General features: G+C 32.4%; 7 protein-coding genes across 13 annotated transcripts in view; 2 read left to right on the forward strand and 5 right to left on the reverse strand.

Annotated features, from left to right (window-relative positions):
* The window catches only part of LOC141459769 (WD repeat-containing protein 82-like), a 43,850-nt gene extending 43,467 nt beyond the window's left edge, over positions 1 to 383 (reverse strand). The window contains exon 1 of one of the 2 annotated variants that reach the window (XR_012461611.1): positions 27 to 383. The gene's annotated coding sequence lies outside the window, so the exon portion shown is untranslated. The remainder of the gene's footprint in view (positions 1 to 26) is intronic. The other variant, XM_074139180.1, reaches the window with a different exon arrangement.
* Positions 384 to 2,840: 2,457 nt separating this feature from the next.
* On the reverse strand, positions 2,841 to 7,173 carry Fib (rRNA 2'-O-methyltransferase fibrillarin). Its single transcript, XM_074139100.1, has 6 exons — positions 7,021 to 7,173; positions 5,576 to 5,848; positions 5,050 to 5,192; positions 4,763 to 4,936; positions 4,414 to 4,659; positions 2,841 to 3,270 (listed from the first exon to the last, which is right to left on the reverse strand). Exons 1-6 carry the CDS (start codon positions 7,031 to 7,033, stop codon positions 3,103 to 3,105), a joined length of 1,017 nt encoding a protein of 338 aa, XP_073995201.1. The 5' UTR covers positions 7,034 to 7,173; the 3' UTR covers positions 2,841 to 3,102.
* Positions 6,426 to 18,721, forward strand: Hmbs (porphobilinogen deaminase-like protein l(3)02640). Of its 3 annotated transcripts, XM_074139098.1 has the most exons (8): positions 6,426 to 6,572; positions 12,443 to 12,587; positions 13,288 to 13,360; positions 13,443 to 13,626; positions 13,862 to 13,947; positions 14,025 to 14,203; positions 15,085 to 15,395; positions 15,901 to 18,721. In XM_074139098.1, the coding sequence occupies exons 4-8, from the start codon at positions 13,448 to 13,450 to the stop codon at positions 16,061 to 16,063; spliced, it is 918 nt and encodes a 305-aa protein (XP_073995199.1). In that variant the 5' UTR covers positions 6,426 to 6,572; positions 12,443 to 12,587; positions 13,288 to 13,360; positions 13,443 to 13,447; the 3' UTR covers positions 16,064 to 18,721. The 3 variants fall into 3 exon arrangements, with proteins under 3 accessions (XP_073995199.1, XP_073995198.1, XP_073995200.1); XM_074139097.1 differs by lacking the exons at positions 6,426 to 6,572; positions 12,443 to 12,587 and adding an exon at positions 13,069 to 13,209; XM_074139099.1 differs by lacking the exons at positions 6,426 to 6,572; positions 12,443 to 12,587; positions 13,288 to 13,360 and adding an exon at positions 13,071 to 13,209.
* LOC141459727 (endoplasmic reticulum-Golgi intermediate compartment protein 2) lies at positions 9,040 to 12,789 on the reverse strand. 2 transcript variants are annotated; one of them, XM_074139094.1, is made up of 7 exons: positions 12,654 to 12,789; positions 11,599 to 11,754; positions 11,289 to 11,514; positions 10,704 to 10,954; positions 10,490 to 10,612; positions 9,646 to 9,783; positions 9,040 to 9,235 (listed from the first exon to the last, which is right to left on the reverse strand). In XM_074139094.1, the coding sequence occupies exons 1-7, from the start codon at positions 12,769 to 12,771 to the stop codon at positions 9,081 to 9,083; spliced, it is 1,167 nt and encodes a 388-aa protein (XP_073995195.1). In that variant the 5' UTR covers positions 12,772 to 12,789; the 3' UTR covers positions 9,040 to 9,080. The 2 variants fall into 2 exon arrangements, with proteins under 2 accessions (XP_073995195.1, XP_073995196.1); XM_074139095.1 differs by lacking the exon at positions 12,654 to 12,789 and adding an exon at positions 12,058 to 12,422.
* A 414-nt stretch (positions 18,722 to 19,135) lies between the features above and the next one.
* On the reverse strand, positions 19,136 to 22,666 carry Tom20 (translocase of outer membrane 20). 2 transcript variants are annotated; one of them, XM_074139112.1, is made up of 4 exons: positions 22,442 to 22,665; positions 22,152 to 22,252; positions 21,297 to 21,470; positions 19,136 to 19,268 (listed from the first exon to the last, which is right to left on the reverse strand). In XM_074139112.1, exons 1-4 carry the CDS (start codon positions 22,569 to 22,571, stop codon positions 19,197 to 19,199), a joined length of 477 nt encoding a protein of 158 aa, XP_073995213.1. In that variant the 5' UTR covers positions 22,572 to 22,665; the 3' UTR covers positions 19,136 to 19,196. The 2 variants fall into 2 exon arrangements, with proteins under 2 accessions (XP_073995213.1, XP_073995214.1); XM_074139113.1 differs by lacking the exon at positions 19,136 to 19,268 and adding an exon at positions 19,962 to 20,940 and having other exon boundaries at positions 22,442 to 22,666.
* A 154-nt stretch (positions 22,667 to 22,820) lies between these two features.
* Positions 22,821 to 24,649, forward strand: mRpS25 (mitochondrial ribosomal protein S25). Its single transcript, XM_074139111.1, has 4 exons — positions 22,821 to 23,136; positions 23,206 to 23,312; positions 23,392 to 23,479; positions 23,766 to 24,649. The coding sequence occupies exons 1-4, from the start codon at positions 23,000 to 23,002 to the stop codon at positions 23,935 to 23,937; spliced, it is 504 nt and encodes a 167-aa protein (XP_073995212.1). The 5' UTR covers positions 22,821 to 22,999; the 3' UTR covers positions 23,938 to 24,649.
* Positions 24,037 to 26,948, reverse strand: LOC141459732 (probable RNA-binding protein 18). 2 transcript variants are annotated; one of them, XM_074139106.1, is made up of 5 exons: positions 26,814 to 26,948; positions 26,415 to 26,511; positions 25,317 to 25,528; positions 25,008 to 25,081; positions 24,037 to 24,890 (listed from the first exon to the last, which is right to left on the reverse strand). In XM_074139106.1, the coding sequence occupies exons 1-5, from the start codon at positions 26,832 to 26,834 to the stop codon at positions 24,674 to 24,676; spliced, it is 621 nt and encodes a 206-aa protein (XP_073995207.1). In that variant the 5' UTR covers positions 26,835 to 26,948; the 3' UTR covers positions 24,037 to 24,673. The 2 variants fall into 2 exon arrangements, with proteins under 2 accessions (XP_073995207.1, XP_073995208.1); XM_074139107.1 differs by lacking the exon at positions 26,814 to 26,948 and adding an exon at positions 26,664 to 26,809.
* Positions 26,949 to 27,086: the final 138 nt, after the last annotated feature.

The following is a 27,086-nucleotide window of genomic DNA, read 5'->3' on the forward strand; positions in this document are numbered from 1 at the left end:
AAGAAATTATGAAAAAAATATCGTACCTGATTTGTATTATTTATCCCACAACCCGTAATTCAAATTTTAAAATATCTGTTGTGAACACTGTTTATTCGATAATTTAAAAATCGATAAATAGTCATATTTATAATCAACGAACTGTAAGTAATTAGATTCAAGCTAATAAAAGAATTTAAAAATAATGATGAGACAAACAATATTACAAAAAATATAACGAACCTGCAGATAGAGGAGATCATTAAGACTTATAAATAAAGAAGAAATTGAAGAATGAAATGTAATTGTTTTTTTTTATTTAGAATTTTAAACAAACGGACAGTTAGTGTGACCCTTTGCCGTCGAGAGGCGGTACTAGTAGCGTAGATCACCAAGGAAACGCCAGCCATTTACAATTTATTTACGCTGCAATTTCATTAGACTAGACAATGCTTGAACCTTACAGAAATAATTGTGCCACAATAGACTCTATAGTTCGCATTGGAGTAAGCTTTTTGGTTAATTATCATATATCTATAGAGTGGAAATCGGATAAGTGATTAAATTTGTTTAACCACAATTTTGCTAATGGTTGAACCAGAATCATTCTGTCTAGCTGGTGCCTCATTACCATCAATATTATCACTGTTCTCAAAACACTACAACTTCAATCTACCAATTGTGAGGTTGACTCCCTTTGTTCAGATCTCAATATACTGTTGAGGAGAGTGCTTTCTTGAAGATTATCACAATCTGGAATAAGTTCTGATGATGTCTCAATCGACGTATCGCTGGAGCAATTGTTTGGTGGGGGGCACCATGATCAATAGGATTTTTGTCATTGAAATCTGTAAAACAAATAGCCATAATAGATAGTTTACTGTTTACAAGTAATACTTTTAGTTTGCAAAATGCTTATGGAAAACACCGATAAATGAGGAATCCTCTCCATCCGAATTGAGTAACCAAGTTGGTTCAAAAAGATGAAAAAGAAGGTTACATTAAAGTAGTATTCGCCTACTTTATAAGCGACTAGTCAATCCAAGGTTGATTCGATGTAACATAAAGTGAGATTTACTGTAATGTGTGCATAAGTCTAAAACAATTACAAATTAACTGAGCTTTTCAAGAGATCTTTCTAATCCAGGATCGTCCTACAAAATGAGGTTACATCAGAGAAAAAGAAGTTGCTCAGGATAATTACTTCATTAACATAGAGATGTGTAGTAGATAGATTGACAAAATTATTGACTAATATACTCGTATAAATAAGTTACATGTAATGCGGTAAAAAATTAGTTAAGAGTGTAGGATGGTCCTATATAAGTTAGTGAGTCGTCAACACGGTTAAATATGAATGTAGAAACTGCATTTATGTTTGCAGAAATTGCCACTAGAGTTCTCCACCAGATGGAGTATAAAGTAAGCTTACAGCCTAATGTAATGGCGGCTAACAAGTCTACAGTATGCCCATTCCTCTTTTATCTATCTATTTCACGAATAAACAATACAAATTCTCAACTTTTTTGTTTCTGTTAACGATAATTGTGTAAGACATAAAGTATTATCCCGAAAGAAATATTATTTATCGTATTTATAAAGGGAAATTTGTTTTCTTGCTTAATTCAAAAGTTTATCAAATACCTATGGGAGAAATGTTGGAAAAAAATTTTTAAATTAATTATTTCATAGAAATTATTAGGTTTAAAGTATTGGCCAATCACAACGTAGTATGGTTGTTTACTGTGGGCGGGTCATGCCCACCACTAGTATAAACACGCCCACCTCTAGCGTATTCACGCCCCGTCCAATGAAAATTATTCATGACGGCTGGTCAAAGCACTTCAATACCTTACGCTCAGTTTTCTAAATCTTTTATTATTTTCTGATATTTTATTAATTTTTTTGTTATTATAGAAATAATATCAATCTTAAGTAAATATTGAGAAAATACGCTGACAAATTAAGTTAAAAAATAAATATTAAATAATTAAATTGCACAAACATTTCGAACGTAAATTCTCCTTTAAATTGTAATTTATAGGGTACAGAATAACGAAAACAGAAGGGCAGACATGGTAGATTAGAATAATGGGCTGAACTGACCGGCCTGAACATCCCAGAATTTTTTTTTGTTTATTTTGACAAGCTGTTGAAATATCAGCTGTTTTCACTACTACTACACACAGTAAAATCCGTTAAGACTGTAGTAAAGATAAAGCAAGGTAAAAATTATTAAGGCCTACAATAAGGCTATTATACTCAGTGAAAATGTTAAATTAATTTACAGTTAATCAATAGGATTCTTAAATCTTAAACAATTAAATAATAGTTAATAATTTCAGATTCCTGAATCTTCTTTTTTTTTACCTCTTCGCTTCTCTAAGATAGCCACAAGGTACTTTGTTGTACTCTATGGTTCTTTCACTACTGAAAGACATTGAATCTGACACGTGGGAAACGAAATGCATTCCTGTATCGATGACGGAGTGTTCTTAATTACCCGTGTGAGATCTGGACTCCCCAAGTGTCAGCAATGAATTTACACAATATTTATTTATTTTTTTCAATTCCGAGTCATGATTGGTTACTTGTTGAGAATCACAAGTGCTTACCTTCAAACTGAATTCTGAGGTACTCTAATGAAATTTTAAGTTTTCTATGGACTAAAGGGCACATTTGTTTAATATGCAGGGGTGAAGGCTAACATAAACATATTACATGAGATTTGTTCAATTTCACATTTAGAACTCTATCTAAACAGGTATGGCCACTTCACAAAGTACTTGATAAGTGTGATCACTGCGAAAGAGAACCTCTCAGTGATTCAAAAGGAAGTAATAAAGCTCAAAACAAATAAATCTTGGTTTAAAATATATTTTTTAATCTGCAGTCTAATTTACATAATATTTATAAAAACAATTTGAACAATTAAAAATATTCATCTTTTTGCAATGAAGAATTGCAAAATTAATTTAAAAAAAAAAAAAAAGAAAGACATTACATTTTCTGTACGTCACGGACCACATAATAGTGGACCCTCTCTTCTCTTGGAACTTGAGCGCCCCCCTAAACATAAAAAGAGAAATCAATTTTATAGTTCACTTCCTACAAGCAGAAGGACTACGCCTTCTTGGCTGGCGGCCTGTAAATACCCACAACCACCGCATGGTCCCTCTCATATGGTTCCAAGGTTAACTGTTCTTGTGGTTTTAATTTTTCAGACTGAAGTTTCTTCACTTCACCGGCGAACACCGCTTCTGGTTGGGCAGTTGAATCTATACAGTTTGCCTAGAAAAAAACAAAATATATACATAAATTTTTATATAAATTTATGAAAAATGTTTAGAATCATTAAAAAACTTTTGAAGCCAAATGTATCCATTTGATGTATCAACGTATAATTCAATTCAAATCATTCAATGACACCAAATGGCCAGCAAGAACAACTTGATGAAATAGTCATGAACTATTTCACACGATTACAAGTGGATGATACAGATTTGCAAGGTCCTGTATGATACAGATCTTTTGCCAGTTCATTTTCTTAAAAAAAAATATCAGTAATCAATAAAAAAAAAATATTATAAAAGGATTAATAAATATTATAATTTACAAATTTAAAAAGAATTAATGGAGCCCACAGGAAAGAGAAATAACAATTTTAATTTAAATTGTGCAGGTTAAATCAGGAGAGAAAAACTTGTTACTTCTGAGAAAAATTCACAAAAATCCACCCCAAAACAGATTGCGTGTTTTCTGACATTTCTTTGATTTTTTTTTTCGACTAACTTGGGAACGCTTTGCATTATAATCAAAAAAGAAGGAACTTACATGTACTGTATATCCGCTTATAACTCTGAAATGATATCGTAATACAAAATGCACTTTCGCAACAGGGGATGCACCCCTTAAGAGCAGAAAACAAGATCGATGGCTCAACTTTACACTGAACATTTTCGATTAAGACTTCTTTGCAGTAGACAGGCACCGATTTTTCAGCGAGAGCTCTTCAGCTCCAGCATGATATTGATCAAGGTTTAAAGATGCCAATTAATTACGGATTTAATAAAAATTTAGCTTCACTGGTACAAACTATGAACACTTAATGACCGGTGTTAACGAGTCTTGGGCGTTAGATCCAAAATATGTTAAACCACTATTACTCCCTGGCGAGGAAGAACCGAACCTATTCTTCCTTTCTTTCTAGATTATTCCGGCAGACGCTCCAAATCTGGAGGTGAATTAAAAGAAAGAGCTTAAGCACTGTCAGACAAGCCTTGCGTAAATCTTTTGAGTTTCAATTTCCAACATTTAATTAGATCGCAATACTTTCTCAAGTTAGAGTTCTAAAAAACTGTAACTTTTTAAAACCCTTACTACTGAGTAATATTTAGTTACACTGTTAATGGTACACATCTGAACTGAAATTACCTTAATGGAGATAACAAAATGTCCGCCATTCTTCAGAAAATTGTGCGCATTAATGGCAACAATCCTGGCTTGATCTGGTTGGGCGACATCTGCGAAGATACAGTCCACCATGCTGACTAGCATTCTATACTTGTGAGGATGTCGGGCATCCTCTATTATTGGTATGATATTGGTACGTTTTTTGGCAACATTCAGCAGATCTCTTCCGGATCTATGTGAAAATTCTACAGCGTAAACCAGTCCTTCCTGTAAAAACAAATAGGAAGTAACAAAATTATTTAAAGAAGTGATTATCCAAGAGGAAGTATCGTAATCGTGCAGAATTCCGGTCATGGAAATATCTACTTACTGGACCAACGACATCAGACACATGAGATACAGTTGTGCCAGAAGCTGCGCCCAGATACAATACTTTCGATCCGGGTGGCATGTGTATTTGATCTACTCCTCCTAGAATTGCTGCAGCCAATTTTGATCTAAATGGATTCCATACTCTGTATTCAATTTTTGTACCGTCGCTTTCCTTAATTTGTAGAACAAAAAAAAAATGTAGAAATATATTTACATTTATAATGCATACATATAATGTTGATTGATGTTATGATTACAAAGAACATAAATCTGAACAATACATACATCTACAGAGATTCTCTTTTCACCATAGACCGCTTCTCCAGGTACTAAATTCTTAGTAACTAAAGCATCTTCTTTACCTCTGGCAATGAATACTCCGGGATGCCTATGTGGTTCAATTAATACATTAGAACCTCCTTTAAAACCTGCACATAAAGTAAATATGGTTACTAACAGTGTACATCTATCACCCCTTTCTCTTACAACCATTTATGTAATAATTTAAAAACAAAAAACTTATAAATTACACTAGAAAAATGGATAATTGACTTCATACGATCACTTTAACGAGACCTTGTAAAATGTTTTAAAAAAGTTAAAAATGAACATTCTATTCATGCAAACTGGCACTGTCGGTCAATGAAATCTGCCAATGAAGTAGGTCCTTAATAACTGTTGTGAATGAATTAGGGGATATCACATGAATTTATTCACTTTAAATTGAAACACAAGAGTTGGCCAAGATGGCGATAGTTTCTGAACACAGTAAGCAAACAAACTAAGTGCACTAAAATGGAAGATAATTTACCTCCTCGACCGCCTCCACGGCCTCCGCCTCCGCCTCTGCCGCCACCACGACCACCTCCTCTTCCAAATCCACCTCCTCGGCCACCTCCACGACCTCCTCCGCCTCCACGGCCACCCCCACGACCTCCTCCGCCACCACGGCCGCCACCCTCACTGAATCTTCTTCCACCGCCACGCCCTCCACCGCCTCCGCGGCCACCACCACCTCCTCCTCCTCCTCCACGACTTCCAAAACCACCAAAGCTGTGCCTTTCTCCACCGCCTCCACTAAATCCTGTAAAAAAAAAAAATTGAAAAAACAGTAAGCAATGTTCTCTCAACATGTGAGAAATATGCAGAATTATAATACAAATATTCATTTATCACAGAACCAAAGCATTTCTTATGAATGCCTTATACATAGAGCTGACTACAAGTACCTTTCAAATTGTACCTCAAAATATCCAAAAATAATTTTCAAAAAAAAATATTCAAATACTTTTTCTTTTAGAGAGAAAATCGAAGCATACATATTCGAAAAACCATTCAATAAAAAATTTGGTTTTAATTTTCTAAAATCTCGACATAGTAACACATTAATACGCTGTTTGCAATATACCACACATATTATAGAGAAAATACACTTTAGATGGAAGAATATCAACCTCTCACCTAAAAGTATCATTAATCGATCTTCCCCGAAAATATTTTTCAAATAAATATTGCAGATTAACATTCTTAACCTTACAAATAAATCGTCAGAGCACTTTCCGACAAATTCTTAAAACAGCAAATAAGGTGGTACAATTTCGGTTATGAAATTTTGATTGCTACATACAGGGTTTCCTGATGAGAGCCAATTCAAATTAAAAAGTTCAGCTGCTTGCGATTTTTAGTTTATGGGATATTTTGTTCGCAAAAACATTGAAACAAATAACATTTCCTAGAAGCCACTTTTTCCCCAAAACAATACAACAAATCCAAGTCTTTTGTTATGAAGCAAATATATGGCTAACAAGGTAAAATGGTTTATTTTTGTTTTACTTATTTACTAAATCAAAAAATTGGTTGTAAGCATGAATGACGATGTTAGTTTAAAACATATTTGTCACAAAAACAGCATTAATTACATAAAAAGAAATAAGCATAACTAGCTCAAAACTGACAAAATTCAACGAACCAACAAACTAACCTCACATTATTTATGTATGTATTTTATTTAATATGAACTAATTCAAAATAATTAAACCAATTTTTGTATTTTGAAATTAAAATTTTTTTTGTACTTCAAATACATTTGTAATTCTTACAAAAGGCTTTCAGGATTAGACACTGAAAAGCATGGTAGAGGTATGTCAAACAATTGACGAAATAACTTTAAAGGTTTAGTATTGTGTGTTTCAAATTGTATGCCAATTTTAAAAACAACTGACATAAACAGAATAAATTCATAGACAAAATACTTACCCGGCTTTCCCATTTTCACGCTGCCTAACGCAACTTAACACGTGGTAGGTAACTCAAACTAACAGCTAGCAAGCCGACAGCGTGAGAGCTTCTCAAAATGTAAACATTCCTATAGCTGCAGTGTTATCAATAGACTCTTTTATTTATTTATTTTTTTACAGTGGCTTCTAAGCCTAAACTTTTTGTTAATAATAGCAGTATTATTAGATTAAAATTTTACTTACATAGTTGTTATTTTATATTCATTTATGTTTTTTATTATGCGATTAATGAGGAAGCAATTTTAAATATTTTTACACTAGAGTTAAAAAAAAATGGAGAAATATGATGATATTAATACTGATTGAAATTTTTTTAACATGAACACTTCAATATTAAAAGTACAGCAAAAGTAATATATCTCAAATTACATTAGAAGTTATTGGGAGGGGGCAGATTATAATAAGTTGAACAAATATTAAAGACATAAACATAAATCAAACATGCTTCTACTAATCTTTAAAAATAAATGAGTATTTATGTAGTCGACAGAGTACTTTAGGTACGTATATTATACTCAAAATCGGCCGAACGTGTTCTTGGCCTCATTTATTAAGGAATGAAATATTCCCTTCTAGAAGCTTTCGGTGTATGCAATTACACATTCCAAGACTAGGCTTCTGGATTTCAACAAATGAAAAAAGCGGAAGTGCAGAAGTTCAGAATTTATGTGCTACGAAGATGTTAACAAAATTCAAATCCTTTAAACAAAATAGAAAATGTCAGAATGAAAAATGCAGCGTGACACATTTAGATTGTCTGTTTGTAAGAAATAGATTCTCTCTTATAGTGCGAAAAAATTATAAGGTACATTATTTAATTTAATTAGCGCTAGTAGAATTAGTACGGTACAACTTCTAGTAAGCTAGCTAACTGTCAAGCCCCCTCTATTGAGCATATTTCCGCAAAGCACACACAAACCTACTCGATGCTAGTCTTGCTGGAAATAAGCACGCCTTGTAAGTGTCCTGAAAGCATGAACTAGGTTCTAGGAAACGTAGCGAAAACAGGGGCCTACCCCTGTGTTAAAGTTTCTATTGCTTATCCTATCGCTGAAATCTACTGAGAAACCAGCTGTAATCAGCGTTTCATTTTAGTGTATAAATACTATTGACACTCTCTATAATGTTACTTTCCGATTCTAAAGGCCTGATCATGGCCACAATTTCAGCCTAGAAGTCAGCTAGTACAATCTTTTCATTACGACCAACTTCTAAGTTTTTAATCCTTTAACTCACTTGCGTCCATTCAGCGTAGGTAGACTTCTTCAAAATTGGTCGAATTCTTACCCACCGGGGCATCCACTTGAAAATTCCTGTGCCTTCATTTTCTTTTAACGTGTTACTAAACCCAAAACATGAAACCAATCCGGCTTCTTGCAGGTTCGACTAGAACCTCTAAAGTTAACAGCCTTAAATTTTCGCACATGGTTACCTTTTCCAAGGCTATACAGCTCAAGGCTATATGTTCAATGGTTGTTGGAAGAGTTGCCGTATTGTTAAGTTTCTGATAAAAAATCTAATAGCTTCGATTGCCGCCGAACTATCACTAATTAAAATCTGTCGAGGGTATTCTCTTCTAAAATCACCTTGTCCTTATAAGTTACTGCCACAACTACCGCTTGGATGTCTTTGCTTACTTGCCATTGCTCACTTGAAGACTTATTGTCGATAGTAGCAGTTGTAGGCTATAAAGTTTGGATTATTTGGAGTACTATTGACTCAATAGGGGTCAAACATACTCTTCTGACTAAGTTTTGTTAGGCGGCACGGACTAGATACTCATTTACGTATCGTAAGTCATCACCAGAGAGTGTAAATGCCTCAGTCGTTCTTCCCATCTTTTAACTTTACAACAGACTCCTTTGTAATAAAGGACAAAAGAAACAAGAGGAGCTGGAGTTGATGTATACCTCAATTGTGATTATCGACTCATACACAACTGATGTAGGAAAAAATATGGGACCGTAAAAAATAAAAGTTATATAATAAAATTATGTATTAAAACATACATAATTGGAATTAAATAATTATCTTCTCTTCCTCAGCTACTTTATTATTAGGATGTGCCACATTGGCGCAGTGGTTGACAGTCTGTTCGCGAGGAATTACTTTTAGTGATTCATTCAGTCCTTTTAGTTGATTTATTAAAATATTCACCAAACTGCTAATAAAACCTAAAAAACAAAAATCATCTTTAGGCGATGTACATCTTAAAAATTAAAAAAATAAATAAATTTCTTATTTTTTAAAAAAATTAATAATTAAATTATTAATTTTGAAAATCAAATAAAATAATGTAAATTAATTAATTACGCGTATATTTTATTATTTATTTTTTTACTTCAACTCCTGGTTTGAGGAAGTATTACGATATCAAATTTTTTAAATCATGTCTTCACAGGAAATGCACGTTTTTCAGAAGATGTCGATGTTTTAAACAAAATTAATTACATAAACTGAGGAAAGAGAAACTTTTTCTTTCTTTCTGTTAATACAGATCTAATCATTAGGTGAATTAATAACTTGTGAATCTAGTTTTATTTAAACAACTAAGGGAAGGGAGTAGCTTAATAATAAATTGTACCTGCAGTTATAAAAACTCCAGCAACGGTTGATGATAATCTTATAAAAAATTTTAATAATGGCTCTCGAGATTGTGTTACAATTACTTTTAAAGCGCTCACATCATATTTGAAGAAAATACCTGGTACTCCATGAGAACCTGAGAAATATAAAGTATCAATTAGGAAATTTTATTTTGTCAGATTGACAAAGCTATATGTATCGGTGAGTAATCGTTAATCATACACTCAGATGATACAACGTTTTTGTTTGTAAAGAGGTACACACAAGAAGTGATGAAAAAAAGTGCAAAAAAGCTCCAACAGATAGAGAGAAAAGCTACAATTAGAAAGATTCGACGAGTAATTGCTTATCAATAGAGAAAAAAAACAGCTAGAATCTTGTAAAAGATTGATTCAACTGAAGAAAGTCCATCATTTTAGGATGTGAATCAAACTCTGAGAAAAGCCATGAGGTTGTAATGTGCCCGAGGCAATAGTATTCTGTTCCTCTTCAGAAAACTTGAGAAGTGTTTAGATATACAAACAATAAAAAACATTTATTTTGGCCTATTTATGCCACATCTGCTGCACAGTACTGAGGATAGAAGCACGCTCTGAGTGCCCATTTTCGACCACAGAAAGTGTGGGGCTTTGTTCTAAGACAAAAAAAAACAAAGCCAAGCATTAAGAAACTTCAAATATTCACCCCTCACTGCCACTACTTGCTTACTAGTTTGGAAAATGTCTTAAATCATTTCGTAAACTTTGTTTTTTTTAATGCAAAAAAGTTTCTATTCTACCTTTGGAGGTGGGCAGTTCTACATTCTTGATAACATCAAGTTGTTTGAAAATGAAGAAAATTACCTTTTTCATGATTAATAATCCTCATGTGGTCCTTAACTGAATACTGATAAGTATTGGCTTTTGATAGAAACGTTTCAACATCAGTCGGCACTACTTCGACAAAATATTGAAAAACTGCAGTAACTAAAAAAAAAAAAATCAAAGAATGACTTGATTGCAAGAAAAGATGTTTCTGGGAAGAAGAAAAACCGGAAAAAAAATAAACTATACTAACGTTCATCAGTAATTTTTTCATCGCCATCCAATGGATTAATAATTCCGGCACTGGAATCACCAAATGAAAAATGATGAATACGATGCGAAAAATTATATGAAGATGGTAAGATAAAAGCTGGCAGATGAATATGTCCATCTGGAAGCTGAAACGATTTACCAGCGGTTATATGTAAGTTTCCTGCGATTTTGTTTAACACCAACGAACCATGAATTCTGCAAGCATCAGGTTCCTGGTCAGGACTGTCATGTCTTAAAAAAAAAGAAAATAAAAAAAAGGTATATAAAAGTATTATTAGCAATATAAACAAGGGAGGCCAGTTCCATCCGAACTTCTGGTTTGTAATTGTAAGTAGCATAATGAGAGTAAGTATTCAAATTTCAAACTGATCCTAATATCGATCAAAGCAATCTGACAACCAACAGAGGACATGTACAATAGGCCGCTTTTTTGCTCTGCTCTTGGAAGTTGAAAAAAAAAAACAAAATTGTAGAGGCATATGCTCTAAATAATTACAAACCAATTGGCAACTGATCACTTATTGCCTGATGGAACAAACCTGACAATTGGCATTCAATGATCAACCTTTGAGGGAAGCCACTATTTCCAGTTGGTTGAAAAGAATGAGCAGATTTCCATAACAGTTGATTGATTGCATGGTATTCTTCCCTTAGATAGGAATTAAAATGTCTAATGTCTTCAAAGTGCGATCTCTGCTCTTCACTCATTTCAAACCATGTATCTTCCTCTTCTAAATTGCCAAACATTAATAAATTCTGATTTGTCGAGTCAACAATATCGGCTCCAATACCTTTTTAAACAGAAAGAGAAGAAAATTTTCAATCATCCTAAGGAGTTATCATTTTTACAAAATAAATAAACATTTTCAACTTACTATGGCAAGGCATTGCAACTGTTACATCTAAATTAAGCTTCAACTTGGCATCAAACTGTGTATCGGGTGCAAATTTAAAATTCACATTACTCCCATAATAATATTTAATTTCATAAATGATTATCCAAAAAATAATTATAAATGTTACAACTGAAACTAAAATATAAAAAAGAAGATATGAGTCTATTTTACATAACTATATAATTTTTTTTGTCATGAAAAGGGGTCTACATTTAATGAGAAAAACGTTTAAATTTGACAAACTACTTAAAACTAGAATCTGTAGTGAGCAGCTTTATGCTAAACTTAATTTCCAAAAAAAGTAGAATGAAAAGGCTAGGTTGGACCCGAGAAAATAAGTTACATCATCCCGATCATTGAAAGTCCAAAAAGAATAATCATTGCTGGGTTTAAATGCGAACCAATTTCTGTGTAAATGGAAGATACAAATTTTCTTACTAGCGAGTATCAACTGTAAAGCCCTCCCAAGAATGTCGAAGTCATTAGCAGGAACACTACTGTATGAAAGGAATGTACCTTTATGTTTGTACACTAGTGAATGCATTCAAATATTACACACTTAGGAGCAACGTATCAGACTATGAATTGACTGATATTTTTCTTTTTCTTTTTTTAAATTTCGTTTTACACAATAGATAAAATAAATAGCCTGATTTTCATTTTCAGGGTTTTCTAAAGAATCTATTTTCAAGGTACAGAAAGTTTCATGCTCAAATGTATTTATGTATATACATTTTTGAGGCACTTTGTGACATTTCATACTTAAAACATAAAATATTTTTGATATATTCGTCTAATTAATTCATTTTGCTATTCCAATCAGATCATAAATAATAAATTAAAGACTCTACAATCATAACCTGCAGAAGGTAAAATTTTCATTACTGACAAGTTTTGAATTTCTGAATGCTATCTCAAACGAAGATAATCTCTGAGATAATAAACTGATAAGAAAAATATAAGAAAAGGTATGTGAGAAGTTAGTATATGTAAACAAATAGACCGGTAAAGAGATCATATTAATTGTTACTTACCGATACCTCCTATGCTCGATCTTTCCACATATTCATCTTTATTTACTTTTGGGAATGAATCTAGCTTTTTAACCACTTCTACACCATAATACGATGATTTTTTCCTATTTCGTAACATAACTTTAACAATTATAATTTAAACTTGAAACCTCCCCGCCACGTACGTGTAGATGTGATGGCATGTCTGGTTGGCCAGTATTTGATCAGTTCCATAACATGATTTGGCCACACTTCCAGATTATGTTACGAATGGAAGGGTATAGCGGACGTTTTGCAGAAAGTTATTTTTGACTAGTCATTCTTTTAAGTTTGTTACTTATTTTATTTTCATCTTTAAAGGTGGAAAAATTGAGTTAATATAATCCCAGTCTTACAAACATGTAGATATTCTTTTAAATGTTTTCTGTTGAAATTTTCATTAAATGTGATTAGTTCACTAGTAAAAGTAGGTCGCCGATTCGTGTTTTAAGCTATTAAATATATATTACAGTACTAAAGTAATTAAAAAATGTCAGAAGGGAAACCTGTTTTCAAAATTGGATCCCGTAAAAGTGAGGTAAAATTTAAATATTATCTTTAAAAAGTATTAAGATTTAGGCCCAGTTTGCAGTTTTTAAAGAAGTTTTTTTTTTAGTTGGCTTTAATACAAACTAACATTGTAATTGATGAGTTAAAGAAAATTTATCCTAATTACTTGTATGAAATAGGTAGGTAATTTAAAAGAATACAAAGTAAAACGTGAGCTGATGCCTTATCAAAAATTATCAGTTTAAATGTTTTTTCTTACAGTTACCATGACCACTACTGGAGATCAGATTTTAGATAAACCTTTGCCTAAAATAGGCCAAAAAAGTTTATTTACCAAAGAATTAGAAACCGCTTTATTGAATGATGAAGTAGATCTACTGGTGCATTCATTGAAAGATCTGCCGACTGTACTTCCTTCAGGATTAGCGCTGGGTGCTATTTTAGAGTAAGTTGCATTTATAACTGAAGTATGCTGTTATATTTGTCTTCTTAGGAGCCATACACTTCATTGAAAAGTGTTGAGAATTGTATCAAAGGGGAAGTTCTTAAAGCCGGCAGGAGCTCTGAAAAGGCTACAGACGCCGATGTTCTCTTCAGACACTTTAGTTAAATGAAGATTAACTTACTTTTAAATTAATTAATTAATTAAATGTGACTGACAAAAATATTTCTAATTTAAGGCGTGAAGATGCAAGAGATGCGCTTCTTTTACATCCCAAGCACAGAGGTTTAACATTAGCCAGTTTGCCTGAGAATAGTATTATTGGTAAAACTTTTTAGGAGAATGAACCTTTTTTTTATAATTGTTTAGTGCTTATTTTATGGAGGTATTTTTGTTTGTAGGTACAAGTTCACTTAGAAGAGCGGCGCAATTAAAGCGTAACTTTCCTAAGCTCACAATAAAAGATATAAGAGGTAACTTACAAACGCGGTTAAAAAAATTAAACCAAGGAATCTATGATGGCATTATTCTGGCGGTTGCTGGTGTACACAGAATGGGCTGGGAAGATCGTATATCCCAAGTTGGTATTAATTTTTTTTCTTTTATCTTCTGTTCCTATCTTCTTTGCGCCATGAGGCGCGTAGATGTAGATCCAGTTAACGTGGCTATATCATTTCAGATTACCGAGTTTTAGACTTTACCGCGCTAATAGTGTTATCAGCTCTTGTCATATTACTCCTGGGTAATATGTTTTTAAAGAGCATCTCTGTAGCGTTTATTTTGCTAGCGAGTCTATCTAGTGCTGTTCACATTAAAAGAAGAGGTAGAAACACCGATTTACAGCACCAAGGTCAACGCTCACCACTCGCTTTCCAATCAGGGGGAGAGCTCATTTGGTGAATAATTCAATGCCTGCTGGTCAATTTTGTTATCTTGACGGAACTCAATGTCAGTGACTGAATGAATACCTTCTTAACATACACTAAGTAGTTAAAGCAGTTTCTCTTCCCTTCCTTTGTACATGACCTTGTGTTTGAAGAAGGCTGCAGTAATTTGTATTAGGGAGCAGTAATTTCTAACGGATATTAATCTAACCAGGAACTTCCCTGGAACGCTTGGTTCTCTTAATCCAGGAGAGCCACCCTCACAAAAGCTAAACATTTTAAATTTAAACTCGTTACACTAATGTAAGCATCCATCAATTTTGCTTTTTTGAACCCTACTTTAGAGAATTATGTACTTTTGAGTTTTATCACTTAAATATAGTTAGTGGAGATTAATTTTTTTGTTAAAATTCCCAATTTGACAAAAATCTGAAGGAAATTTACATCTAGAAGATTTGTTGTCGAAAAGTGCGTGACTTTTCCACACTAGTATTGTGTTCCATTAGTTTTCATGTGATAATTCTACAAAATTGGTTTTATACACTAAATCATACAAAAAAAAAATCTTTACTTACAGGTCCTGCTTGAAACAGATATGCTGTACGCTGTGGGTCAGGGTGCGCTGGCTGTTGAATGCAGGAAAAAGGATTGCCCACTGTTTGCCGGACTGTATCATGTTGATACGGCATTCTGTTGTATTGCTGAAAGAAGTTTGCTGAACACGTTGGGCGGGGGATGTAGCGCACCAGTAGCTGTACATTCAAGATTAGAAACTTCTGACGGAAGACTATATCTGACGGCTGCTGTCTGGAGTTTAGACGGAAGTGAAACTTTACAGAAGACTGCTAGCACTACGGTCATCAAACCAGATTTACAAAGTGGAGATGAGTGAGTCACAGTCTTTTGAATTTTGTAGTTTTTGTATTGTGTTTTTATATTGTGATTTTTTATCTAGTGTTTATATGTAACGTTTTTCTAAATCTGTTCCATCATCAATTTTGTAAGCATTCGAAGATTGAAGGCAGTCTGTAGATTAGAATAGATACGACAAGAGTAGGACAAGAAGCCTACTCCTCTTTCTAAACTCTGAGGGTATATTGTGGCACCCACAATTAGAGCATTCCTTCCAGTCCTGTCTATTTAACTAAGGAGTTTGGTGAGAGGCTCTTTTGCAAACAATAAAGGAATGGGTTTTTCTTTCCCGAAGAGCCGAACTAGCCCTTCACAGTTAAGACAATTCGTGTAAGGATATTTCACCACCTTTCTGACCGATCCCACAGAAAGGCTGTCCATAGCCTGGCGATGCATGCGTTTATTTAATAAGACAGTCTTTAAGCTAGAATATTGAAAATTTTAGGAAGAGAAACTAATGTTAATTTCTTTCTTTTTTCAGCTTAAGCGAAATATCATTTTGTGGCGTTACAGTAGAATGCCTTGGAAAGTATCATATTAGACAAGCGGTAAAATTAGGTGTGGATGTTGCCAACGATTTAATTGAAAAAGGTGCCTTAAAAATTATAGAAGATGCCAAAAATGCAACTCTTACAGAAAGATGATGGATAATATTGACAAAATATTATTGGATAGAAGAAATTTTTCACTTTTTAAATAGAAAACAACCAAGTGCCATGAATAAGATTACTTTTAGTAAATAATTATTAACATATAAAAAGTCAAGCGACACTTTGACAGAAACTCTCTCTAAGAGAGAGTTTCTGTTTTACGAAAGAAAAGTTACTTAAATATTATTTACAGTGTTCAGATGAATTACATTGAATTTAAAAATAAAATATAAAATGTACTGTATACCAAAAAATTGAAACGCAATATCCTCTTAAGTAATTAAAGTAGACTTTACGCTGTATTTTTATAGTACAAAAGACTTAAATTATTTGATAAAGCATAAGTAAAAGAATATGTTAAGAAGAAAGCAATCGTCTATAGAGAATCGCCTGAATGAATTAGACATCAAAGTAAACCACTCCCGAGCAAGTCTTTCTGAATTAAAAATTCTGGTATGGACACTCACACGACGTTTCTCTTACTATAATTCCCGAGTTTTTGATTTAGAGGAACATTTTAACACTCCTCAAAATGACCAAAACGAATTGTCCCAAAGAAATTATTCAAATAAAGTTTTTGATATAAATATGTTATGCAATTTAAGTGAAAATTTAGCAGATATTTTTCGAAATAAAAACGTAGAATTAGTTAACGTAATTTTAAACATAACTTCCTGTGTTCCACTTATTCGGATTTATGGGACCTCAAAACGGATGTTTCCCCGGTAAAAACTCAAAATCAAGAATTTGACAAGTTGGCAATACTGTCATTATCTAGTTAGGGAATGTCTTTACATTGAATGTAAGAAAAAGAAAGAATGCTCTCTATCTGAAGTTTGAAAAAAAATGTAAATTTACAACATCGAGAATTGCAGTATAAGGAAGTCATGAGAGTGCACTCCAGATTTTGTTTTCACTTTGAGCCATTTCTATAGTATAACCTTCTCATATCATAGAAAGTTTATCTGAAGTGAAATATTGAGGTTGATTTCAAATTTATTTAAGTTGAATGATGGAATAGGGACAATAAAAATAAAAGACAAGCAAAATTTATAGTTTTAAGTAATTTAAACACACACACACAAAATTATGTATTGAAAGCTAGTATTTTGTCGTTCTAGAGGCCGAAAATTTAATTAATTATTGTTGATTTTTTGTGTGAAATTAGGAATAATAAAATATTTGGTGTTTGTTATAAATGTAATAATTTTTGGTGCAGGTTTTTGTTAGAAATAAGCATCCATCTTGAAAGACATTATTTTCTAAGTTACTTCCAGGGTTACTTTAACTTTGCATAAGACCTATCATTATATTTGTTCGTAAGTTTCTCGGCAAAAAAAAAGAAAGTAAAAAATTGATTTTAGGTTTTCAACTGAAGTAAATTTTCGTTTCTGCGTCTTATAAAAAACGTCCGTTTGGGGAATGAGATTTAGGAATGTCTAGGGATACGATAAACGATCCCGGACTTCAGACTTATCAAACACGAAACCCTATGATCACCTTCTAATGTCATATAATCCGCTTCAATTACCAGCAGTAGAGTTTCAGAAAATTTCAAATTTTTAGTCGTGCGCAAAGTAATTAAAGGTTTACCAACGGAACTCGAAATTCAAACAGGTACAGAAAACGCGCGTGTCTCTCAAGTAGACAAAGATTGCCTGATAAAAACCAACATCATTTCGAATATGCTTTGATATTGATAATATTATTGAAGAGAAATCAGCATGAAGTGATGGCAGTTTAAGTATGTATTAATGAAAATAAGGTAGATTAAAGGAGCAAATATAGCTGGACTATGTTGATCCGATTAATGACGCAAAAAGATTTTGTTTTTTTTCAAAACTAGTTTTGAAACATTCTCGGTGGATAACTACCTATTTAAATCCGTGCCTTATGATGTGTTTTCGTCAGCCTATTACCGTAAAATTTCTTTGAGAACTCTAATTCCAAGAGCTCACCACTCATGTACTTAGAAATTCGCGAAATGGGAGGCATTTCCACAATTCGTACTCAGATTAAAGTCTATTACCAAAGTTAGAAAAAGATTTCGTAGAACTCATTGCGACCAGTTAATGTTTCCTGGAAAGTTTTAGAAAAATGAATGTTTCCGGCGAAGCATTTTCACTGTGGACAACAATCAGACAAAACAACAATTGTAAATGAATAGAATTGTTTATTTATAACATTTTTTTTTCTCTTTTTTTTTTTTGTGGAAATATATTTCCATTGTACAAGTGTGACATTATCATAATATATTGTTTAATATAGCATTGTACAAGTTAGGAGACAAGAAACCCAATAATCAACTTCATAAACTTTTCGTGTATATTTTTTAAGATCAGACTTGGTGGATTTTCAATTATTTATAACTTCAAAATATAAAATAGAATATTTATTTAAATAGTAGAGGGCACAGTTTTAATATATATTTGTATTTTTTTTTGTTGTTGTAAAAAATTAAAGCACATTTTTTTGCACTCAGTATCAATATTTCTGTGTCTCAAACAATTGGGCAAATTTGTGTAATGAAGTAACCAGGGACTACATTTTTTATAACCTGAGCAACTTAAAGTTGAATTTTAATTTAAAAAATTAGAAAAAAAAACTATTTATTTTTACATAAAAAAAGGAAAATCAATATTTAACTTGTTACATACTTTCCAAACTATCTACCATCCCTCTTTCTCAGAATTGAAAATTCTTTCTTCACTTAAATCATGTGGAATAATATAAATGTATATATTTTTTAAACCTTGAATACTTAAAAATGATGTAGGAAAATTCATTAATAATTAAGTGTTGAAGAAGTACTTAAAAACGCACGACTTTTAATGTCTTTAAAAATTAGAAAAGTAAAAAAAAAAATAAAACTAATATAACTTCTATAATTTTCACCATTATGTTGGTTTATTTTTATAAAATGAAGAGAGAGATACAATAATGACTTAGAGAAAACATAACCTACATTATTAAATCAGTAAACAAGAGCAAAAAGACAACGAACAACAGTAAAACAAAAAACAATAAAGAGAAAGAAAATGGACCAAGTAAAAGATAAGATGTTGATTTTTCTAAACTTTTTTTTTTTTTTGGTAAAGTTATTGTCCTCTACTTTGTTTACTTATTCTTATTCCACATCATCTTCAACCAGATTCCCGCTGCTTCCAACTGGACCTCCGGTCGGCTGATCCATTATCCTCTGCAAGCAGAACACATATTATTAAGTAACTTTCTCTCTTTCAAAATCTTATTCAAAAAAGGAAGTATTATAACCGGAAATTTAAGTTTTGAGGTCCACCAAATTACAAAAAAAAAAAAAAAATTATCGCACATTCTGTGACGTGTGCAAGTGAATCACAAAAACGTTCAATGTGGATAGCACAAAAATTATACATTTGAATTAAGTGCCACGATGATAGCTGACAATAAGGTTTTGGTCAAATTGGCCAACCAAAAGTGCTACTTTTCTCAACAGATTGTACATTTTTCGCTGATTATCGCGATAAAAATATTGTTTCAATGATTTTTCTTTATTCATGGAGTACAGATGACAAGTTGGAACCGTGTTCAGTCAATATCCTTTGACACTGAAAAAAAATCTTTTAAGTAAAGTCGAAAGTATCGCTGATTTTTGACGGCAGTTTGATCCACCACACACATGGAAACCTAATAATTGTTTATATTTTCTAGCAATGGTAATGAAAGTTTCAAGTTCATTAGACCTGCGGTTGATTAAAGCCAGTCCAACCACTTTTAAAGTTCTGTTATTTTTGTGTGTTAAATTCCTTTAATCTTGTCCAATCCGTTTCATGTAACGAAAATTTCATTCGCCCAGCTAACTTAACAAGTTGCCCACCTTTGCTTTCAAAATAGGAAATAATGAAAGAATGAATGAAAGAAAAATGTCTTTATTCTGGGACACAGGTCCCCTAAGAATAAAAAAAAAAACAAATACTAAAATAATTACTAAATCTGGCTAACAAAAATTAATCACTAAAAACTTATTTCTACTAAAAACACAGCAAAAACAAAAAATTAAAGGTAAATTATCGTAATATATACGTTTCATACATTAAACATAGTAATATAACATGTATTTAAAGAAAATAACAAGCAGGAAATTGATGAGGTGATGATGGAGGAAGGTTTTGAAAACTGATAGAAGAGTGTTGAATGCAAACAGGTAAGGAGTTCCTAAGTGAAGATACTCGGTTGAAGAAAGATTTGTAAACAGCTGCTGTCCTGGGAGGTAGGAATGTAAAGGCCAGAAGGACGAGATGGGGGAATGTACAGAAAATTTAAGGATGGCAGCGGAATGCAGTCAAGAGCCAGATTAACGATACATATGTCTTGGGCAGTGGGAAGGGCTCTGGGCATCCTGAATATTAAATAGTTCACTAAACGCTCTGTTCATCAGTTGACCCGGTGAAAAGTTCAAGAAATAGCCGCTTTGGGGCCTTATTTTTATAGGGAAAAGTTTAAACTGACCGGCCCAAAACACGCGAATCTATCTGATGCTGCAACACCCTTCTGGTGTTAATGAAACTGTCAAACTCTGGATTAAACAGTTCAGGTTTTATAATATTCTTTCGATTAGCCAAATTTCATATAGTATCATATAAATACAGTATACATTTCTTATGGCACATATTTCTTAAACACTATTTACATGAATCTGATAAAATCGAAAAGAGGTACGCAATGAATGTTCTACCGTTCAACTAGGTGCGATGCACACTTTTACCATCAGTATCTCAATAATTTCAAATTTAAAGTGATGTGATGGCCAAAAACCTGGCAAGTTGACAAACATTAGCTCAATTCGAATTTTTAAAAATCCACAGTGCGTCAAATAATTTTTAAGATTAGACCTGTAAAAAAGAAATAGAGACAGAAATTATTATTAAGTTATTATTTGTTACGCCGATTTAATGATGGATGATTCGCAAGCCGGTACCGCGCTTGAAGCTGTTTGCACCGTAATTTAAGTTTTGGAAATAAAGGGATGTCGAAAAGTAAGGTGAAGAAGATGGCAGATTTAACACACAAATATATTTGAACAATAAACTGTTAATATGCAACAAACTCTACCTGGTTTCACGCCCACAATCTAGACGAATACTAGTAATCAAAAGCTTTTAAAACATTTAAAATAATTAATACTTTGTTCAACTAAAAAAAAATTTTTGGCCCACTGTGTAGCTTATAGTAGATAATAACTTCATACCTGGGTTACCACTGGTAACCTTTCTAGCAATAAATGGAACACATTTGGTGGAAGGGTCTGTTGTAGGACTTGCAACAGCTGGTTTGGCTGTCCACAAACTGACACAGCATTTCCAAGGTGTTCTACACCTCCTTCAACATCTCCTTGAGTCAGCAACTCCTCGCCTAATTGTATCTAAAACCGAAATATACGATTATACTTATAGCTATTTTTATTAAGTGATTAAAGGAACTTAAGTCTGTTTCTATATAATTTAAGATTCGAGACATGGTTATATCAGCCATAGAAGTTGTTGAAAATAAATATATAATAAATCTAGGTCTTTTCGAAGATACTTCGCTCTATTACAGTTATAACGTGGCATAATACCACTCACTGTCCACACTAGTGAAAGAGATAATACAAGGACCGCGGCTGAAAGTTACGGCATTCTTGCTCAGTCAGAGCCGGATGACTCTAAAAGTTATGGTCACTGGCCACTGCAGGTTCACAAGACATTAGATTCTGCTGGTTTAATTGATAATAGTCACTGCAGTATTTCCTTTAATGAAAAAGTACCACCGCTCCAAGTGCTTTGATGTAGTGAGAATTTGGTAAAAGGGAGGTTCCTCAAACGTCCTTTGCATGAAACTATACGAAAAGCCTCTCAGGTGGCTTTTGAACCTACTTGTGAGCATTGTGCTAACTAGCAAATGTGTTCTATGCCAACCGGGACGCGGTGAAGTGGGTTCAGATCCCTGTTTTTCGTCCACATATTTAAATATTACAATGATGCGAGACTTAAAATATCTAGCGACATGCAGCTTTTGGCTCCTGTAACCCGTTGCAAGAAACCTAAAAAATTGTAATCTTTACCTCATGTATGAAAAACTGCTGTACAGCTTCGTGGTCTCTAAGATCAGGGTATTTGGTTTTCTCTTTTGCTGCAGCGCACTTAACTTTATTTGCTTTTCTGCCTGCAACGAAGAAAGTAAGCTATTTTGCGATATCAGTGAAAAATCTCACTTTATTCAGATAAAATAAAACTTTGAATAGAACTCTTTTTGGCAATAAATTAAAATGGTTACAAAACATTAAAAATATAAATAACAATTTAAATAAGTTAACACAAAGAACTCATAAAGCACAAAGTGACTCAAACTTACGTTCACGCAGCTTCTTCTTAAAATTAGGATCTTTTCGCCTTTGCCGGTCAAAATACACACAATATCCAACGAATAGAGTTCCGAAAATACCTGCCGCTATTCCTAAAGCTGTCTTCGATACCATGGTCATTTGGGAAGATAATTAATAAAAAATTTCGATAGGTTCTATGAAAAGATTGTCCAAACGTCCATCATTGGTTTTCATGGCCTTCTCTATATACAGATAATAAAAAAAATCAGTTTCTAGGTTACAATAAACTATCATCCGAGAAAAAAAATCCAATTTGTTCAAACATATTTTTCACATATTTAATACATTTTAATTGTTTAAAAAATAATTTGGAATTATGTTATATTTTATTTAATTATTAATGTATAAAATGAACAAGTTATCGATCTTCGTTCTGTGTCTACACATGTAGCGATTTAACATGAGAAGGTTATAACCTTGTTTTGTTGAAAACATTTCGTACAATTCAAGGATGTGTGTATGATGAATTAAATAATTTCTTATTCTTTATTAGCTGGTAGAGATTTCATTAAAATAAAAAATTAAGAATGCCTTTTATGAAAGGTCCTGCTCCAATTAGGAGAACATTAAAGTATTTAGAATCTGGAAAATTATTCTTCAGAAAATCAGTTAAAATATTTTCAATCAACTACAATACTTCGGGAAATCATCATGAAGGTGCTAGGTATACATATCTCTAAATTCAGGTTTTTATATTGTTTGTTTCATTTTTTTTAATTGTGTATCTTTTAAGGGACTTTGTCTTTTGGTATTTGCCTCAAATTCAGTATAAAAACCCAAGCGTACAAGTAATAACTTTCAAAAATATGACGCCAACACCGTTTATTCATTGTTTTTTTGGTCAGTTAAAAGCAGTAAAGTAAAAAAATGTTCCTTTTTTCTTAGTTTTGATAGTAAGACCTTGTATATTTCATTTCAGGTAATGGAGAAAAATTACTCTTAGATATTTTTGGTAAAAAGAAAGAAGAAATATTAGATCATGTTATTAGAGTTGTCGGTAAATCTGAGTAAGTTCTATTGATAAATTTATAAACCTTTATCAGTCATCAAAAATCCGCTTCAAAAAAGATTTTTTCTGGTAAAACCATTTTATATGAGATTAAATACTTATATTTCTAAAGAAAACTCAAAACCGAAAATCTACACGGTTAAAGTACTTACACCCACACACACAGAATTGTACAAAAGTTTTGGAGGCTGATGAAGATTTTTATTTACTAAAAAATATATTTTTCAATAACATTTTGTTGTTAAATAAGAAAAATTAAACCACACAAAAACTTTTATTTGCAGACATACATTAAATGTAGAAGCTCAATTGAAAGAGAAAACAGAAAATCCGGCCAATTTCGGTTATTATTGTGATCGTCATTGTATTTGTGAGATTCCTGGCCAGGTTACATGTCCTGGAATTAAACCACTGCCTAAAGAAATGAGAGGAAAGTACAAATACGCCAAAGAGTGATAGAATTACCATAAATTTTAAGTGTGGATTTTCTCAAGTGATTTCGTGGAAGCCTTTGCAGAACTTTTAGTTGATTTCAGTGTCTTTTTTTAAGTAGGGTTTTTTTTTGTAAATATAAAAAGTTTTATTTAAAAAGAAATAAAGGTCTAAACTTGCTTTCTCCAATCTGTATTCTTTAATGTATCATGAAGGGGGCAAGTTATTTGGTTTCAGAGTACCTTTATTGTTATTGAACCAAAGGACCATTCGTACGCTAGACCAAATCGATCTTCCAATCAGAGGATTCGTTTGCAAGAAAATCTTGAAAAATGGAAAATCAGTTCGGTAAAGCCGCACTTCCTGTCAGCTGACTCTTGTAATTTCAATCCTAATATTGATTCTTATAATTATATAGATTGAAAACTAATATAGTACACAGTTTTGGCACATTGAAGAGAAGCCTAACTCCCTCCTATCTTAGATGTGCCACTATTTGAATGTTCAAAAAAAAAAAAAAATGTAGGAAAAATATGAATCCTTTGCGACCAAAGAAAGTTCGTGGTTATCATTTATGTTCAAACCACAGCACAGTTTTCTTGTACAAACTCTTTACAACTTGGCAGATGTTGTATGCAAGAATGTTTTTGTAGGAAACAACAACAAAAATTGTAAAGTGAACCGATTCTATTGTGAAGTAAAATAAATAAAATACAAAAAACGAGTTTTAAATACATTTTTTTTTTTCTTGCTTTACAATTTACTTCCTAAAATATGGCTTATTCCTAGTATCAGTTCTGTTATGATTTCTGTTTCGAGTCTTTTGAAATACGTTAGTTTTATGTTGTCTACTATGATTATATACATTTATAAGGCAACCACTTGTAGACGGTTCATTAGATATTTGAAAATCTTCTGATGGTAATTGCTGCATCATTTTTAATTTCGACTCTATTGCATGTATTTGTGAGACTCGACTGAAAAAAGAAGAAATATATTAATAAAAACGTATTTTTTAACGTAAAATTTTTAATATACAGTCCAGGAAATAATTTAGAAGAATTTCCTTTAACGAAAACGCAAAAGTAAAATACCTTATTTTTTTTTCTTTTCTTTCTTTTTGGCCTAACGCTGGTATTATTATTTCTGACTTAGTTTTTTCCACTTCCTGTTCAAAAAAATATTTGAATTTAGTTGATTGGTTCAGGGCAAAAAACTGTACAGCAATGTTTTAAATGTATTTTTTATTGAAATTAATTCTTAGGCATCTTTTATTAGTAATTGTATTTGCTTTTATTGACGTGCTTGCATCATACAATGTTTGACAATTAAGATATGTTATTGTTTTTCACTTTTCGCAAAGTGAGTGAATTTAGAAAATAATTAACATTATAGTAACTCACTTTGCCCAAGGTGTGCGCCCATTTGATAACCACCACTTTGTTGCCAACTTTTTTGCCATTTAGATCTTCCATCATAACTTCCGCTCTTGAAGTTTCAGTAAATGTTACAAAGGCAAATCCTCGTGACTGACCAGCCAATGGTCCACTCTTGTGGTACATTAGGTCAAACTTATCGATGGATCCATATTTTTGCACAATTTTCAGAAGTTGAAACCCATAAACAAAGAAAAATGGTAAATTTTTTTTTAAAACTGTAAATTAAACGAATTCTTAATTTTTATTCTTTTTTCTTATTTTAGAAAAAGAAGGTAATACGAATATGCAGAATTTGTTTTTTCCGGAAATATGAATCAGTACACTGTGATTTTTACAATGTTGCCTGTATTTGTGGGGCCAGCATCAACAAAGAAAAAGAGAAGGATATCGCAGATAGTTAAAATTTGAGAGTTTGTTTATGTACCACTAGGTGACCTTGTATATGATATATTTTTGGTAAATATATATACTGTATTTAATTTTCTGATGCAGAGTAGAAGTATGAATGCGATGAACCAACTTTTACCTCATGGAATTCTGAACCCATTCTCCCATTGGCCCTCATAAGTGGAACGATGTATTTAGGCCAGACAGATGCCTCCTGAACACCTGGTTTCTTACATCAACATCTACATGGGAGTGATGCCCTTTGTTACAATTATTCTTCTTGGTTAATTTTTGTCTAGTGAGGAGATATTTGCGCGGCTATGTGATGACCCTCCAGAAACTTTTCAACCTAGTAAAGGGCGTATATTTTTTCATTATCACTTCCTAATGAACTTACAGGCAACTGAACGAGAAGGTTAGGGCCAGTGAATTACTTACTTCCAGCAAGATAAATGGATATTCTTGAGAACCACTTTCTTTGTAACTTTGTTAGGCACTCACGTTTAATACTTTTTGCTCATATCTTCAACTTTTACAAGAGCTGAGTATTGAGAACAGAAGTTTACTAACGTGGTATTACGGTTTGTTTGTTAGTTAGATTTTCAAACAATTAAAATTAGGATACTTGAATTTTTTTTATGTTTAAGTAGTAATATATACTTAGTAATAATACTCACTCAGTTATTCTTGTGTCTAGATTCCCAATCCAAACTCGTCTATCCTCGTCGACAACTTCTTTTTGAGGAATAGGTACAACTGCAGTCGTTAATGGCTGTGAGAATATAAATACAAAACAAATTTACTTAGAAGACTAAAACACAGCATTTTAATAATGCTCAAACAAGTTATATGTTAAAACGACAAATGCGTATATAAACTACTTGGCTTATATCAATTTCTTCTTTAACATAGATTTTTTATTACCATTATTTTCTAAAAATTAAGGAATCTTTTCCGATGATGAGAAATTATCAGTTTTACGAACTGCACTTTTCGTCCTATGAAACTGTAAAGCGCCACATTTTATAATGGATTTATACACAATGAACAACGGTATTAAGCACTAGCACTAACATTAAAATTTAATAAAACCATTCCATAACCTCCAGATAAGTTGATGGTTGCTAAAAGGCATAACTTAGGATGGCAGTGCCGTAATCCAATAATACGAGAACGTGGTAAACCTGACCAAGGGTATTTATAAACAACTGTCGCAGGAGGGTGTGATTATGATTACATTTATTTAGATTTCAAAATTTTGTGAATAATATTGTTCGTATAGTTGATTCATTAAGTATAGAGCAAATACTCAAAAAGAGATAATGATTTTATCTCAAATTGTAAATT

The sequence above is a fragment of the Rhodnius prolixus genome, unplaced genomic scaffold, assembly GCF_049639745.1.
Source record: "Rhodnius prolixus isolate KJV_2025 unplaced genomic scaffold, Rpr scaffold_17, whole genome shotgun sequence".
Lineage (NCBI taxonomy): Eukaryota > Metazoa > Arthropoda > Insecta > Hemiptera > Reduviidae > Rhodnius > Rhodnius prolixus.

What these genes read in the sequence shown, in the direction of transcription:
- LOC141459727 (XM_074139094.1), bottom strand. Translation starts at nt 12,771, where the DNA reads ATGTTACGAAATAGGAAAAAATCATCGTATTATGGTGTAGAAGTGGTT. An exon ending in AATAGTGGCTTCCCTCAAAG is followed by an intron (nt 10,955 to 11,288) that starts GTTGATCATTGA and finishes TTTTTTTTTAAG; the next exon opens with ACATGACAGTCCTGACCAGG. An exon ending in GATTATTAATCATGAAAAAG is followed by an intron (nt 9,784 to 10,489) that starts GTAATTTTCTTC and finishes TATATTTCTCAG; the next exon opens with GTTCTCATGGAGTACCAGGT.
- LOC141459732 (XM_074139106.1), bottom strand. Translation starts at nt 26,834, where the DNA reads ATGGTTTTATTAAATTTTAAT. An exon ending in AGACACAAGAATAACTGAGT is followed by an intron (nt 25,529 to 26,414) that starts GAGTATTATTAC and finishes TTGTTTATGGGT; the next exon opens with TTCAACTTCTGAAAATTGTG. An exon ending in AGAAAAGAAAAAAAAATAAG is followed by an intron (nt 24,891 to 25,007) that starts GTATTTTACTTT and finishes TTCTTTTTTCAG; the next exon opens with TCGAGTCTCACAAATACATG.
- mRpS25 (XM_074139111.1), top strand. Translation starts at nt 23,000, where the DNA reads ATGCCTTTTATGAAAGGTCCTGCTCCAATTAGGAGAACATTAAAGTAT. An exon ending in GTTTATTCATTGTTTTTTTG is followed by an intron (nt 23,313 to 23,391) that starts GTCAGTTAAAAG and finishes ATTTCATTTCAG; the next exon opens with GTAATGGAGAAAAATTACTC. An exon ending in AGAGTTGTCGGTAAATCTGA is followed by an intron (nt 23,480 to 23,765) that starts GTAAGTTCTATT and finishes TTTTATTTGCAG; the next exon opens with ACATACATTAAATGTAGAAG.
- Tom20 (XM_074139112.1), bottom strand. Translation starts at nt 22,571, where the DNA reads ATGACCATGGTATCGAAGACAGCTTTAGGAATAGCGGCAGGTATTTTC. An exon ending in TAAGAAGAAGCTGCGTGAAC is followed by an intron (nt 22,253 to 22,441) that starts GTAAGTTTGAGT and finishes TCTTCGTTGCAG; the next exon opens with GCAGAAAAGCAAATAAAGTT. An exon ending in GGTTACCAGTGGTAACCCAG is followed by an intron (nt 19,269 to 21,296) that starts GTATGAAGTTAT and finishes TTCTGCTTGCAG; the next exon opens with AGGATAATGGATCAGCCGAC.
- Hmbs (XM_074139097.1), top strand. Translation starts at nt 13,162, where the DNA reads ATGTCAGAAGGGAAACCTGTTTTCAAAATTGGATCCCGTAAAAGTGAG. An exon ending in GCCTGAGAATAGTATTATTG is followed by an intron (nt 13,948 to 14,024) that starts GTAAAACTTTTT and finishes TTTTGTTTGTAG; the next exon opens with GTACAAGTTCACTTAGAAGA. An exon ending in GATTTACAAAGTGGAGATGA is followed by an intron (nt 15,396 to 15,900) that starts GTGAGTCACAGT and finishes TTCTTTTTTCAG; the next exon opens with CTTAAGCGAAATATCATTTT.
- Fib (XM_074139100.1), bottom strand. An exon ending in TGTCTGATGTCGTTGGTCCA is followed by an intron (nt 4,660 to 4,762) that starts GTAAGTAGATAT and finishes TTGTTTTTACAG; the next exon opens with GAAGGACTGGTTTACGCTGT. An exon ending in ATTTTGTTATCTCCATTAAG is followed by an intron (nt 3,271 to 4,413) that starts GTAATTTCAGTT and finishes GTTTTTTTCTAG; the next exon opens with GCAAACTGTATAGATTCAAC.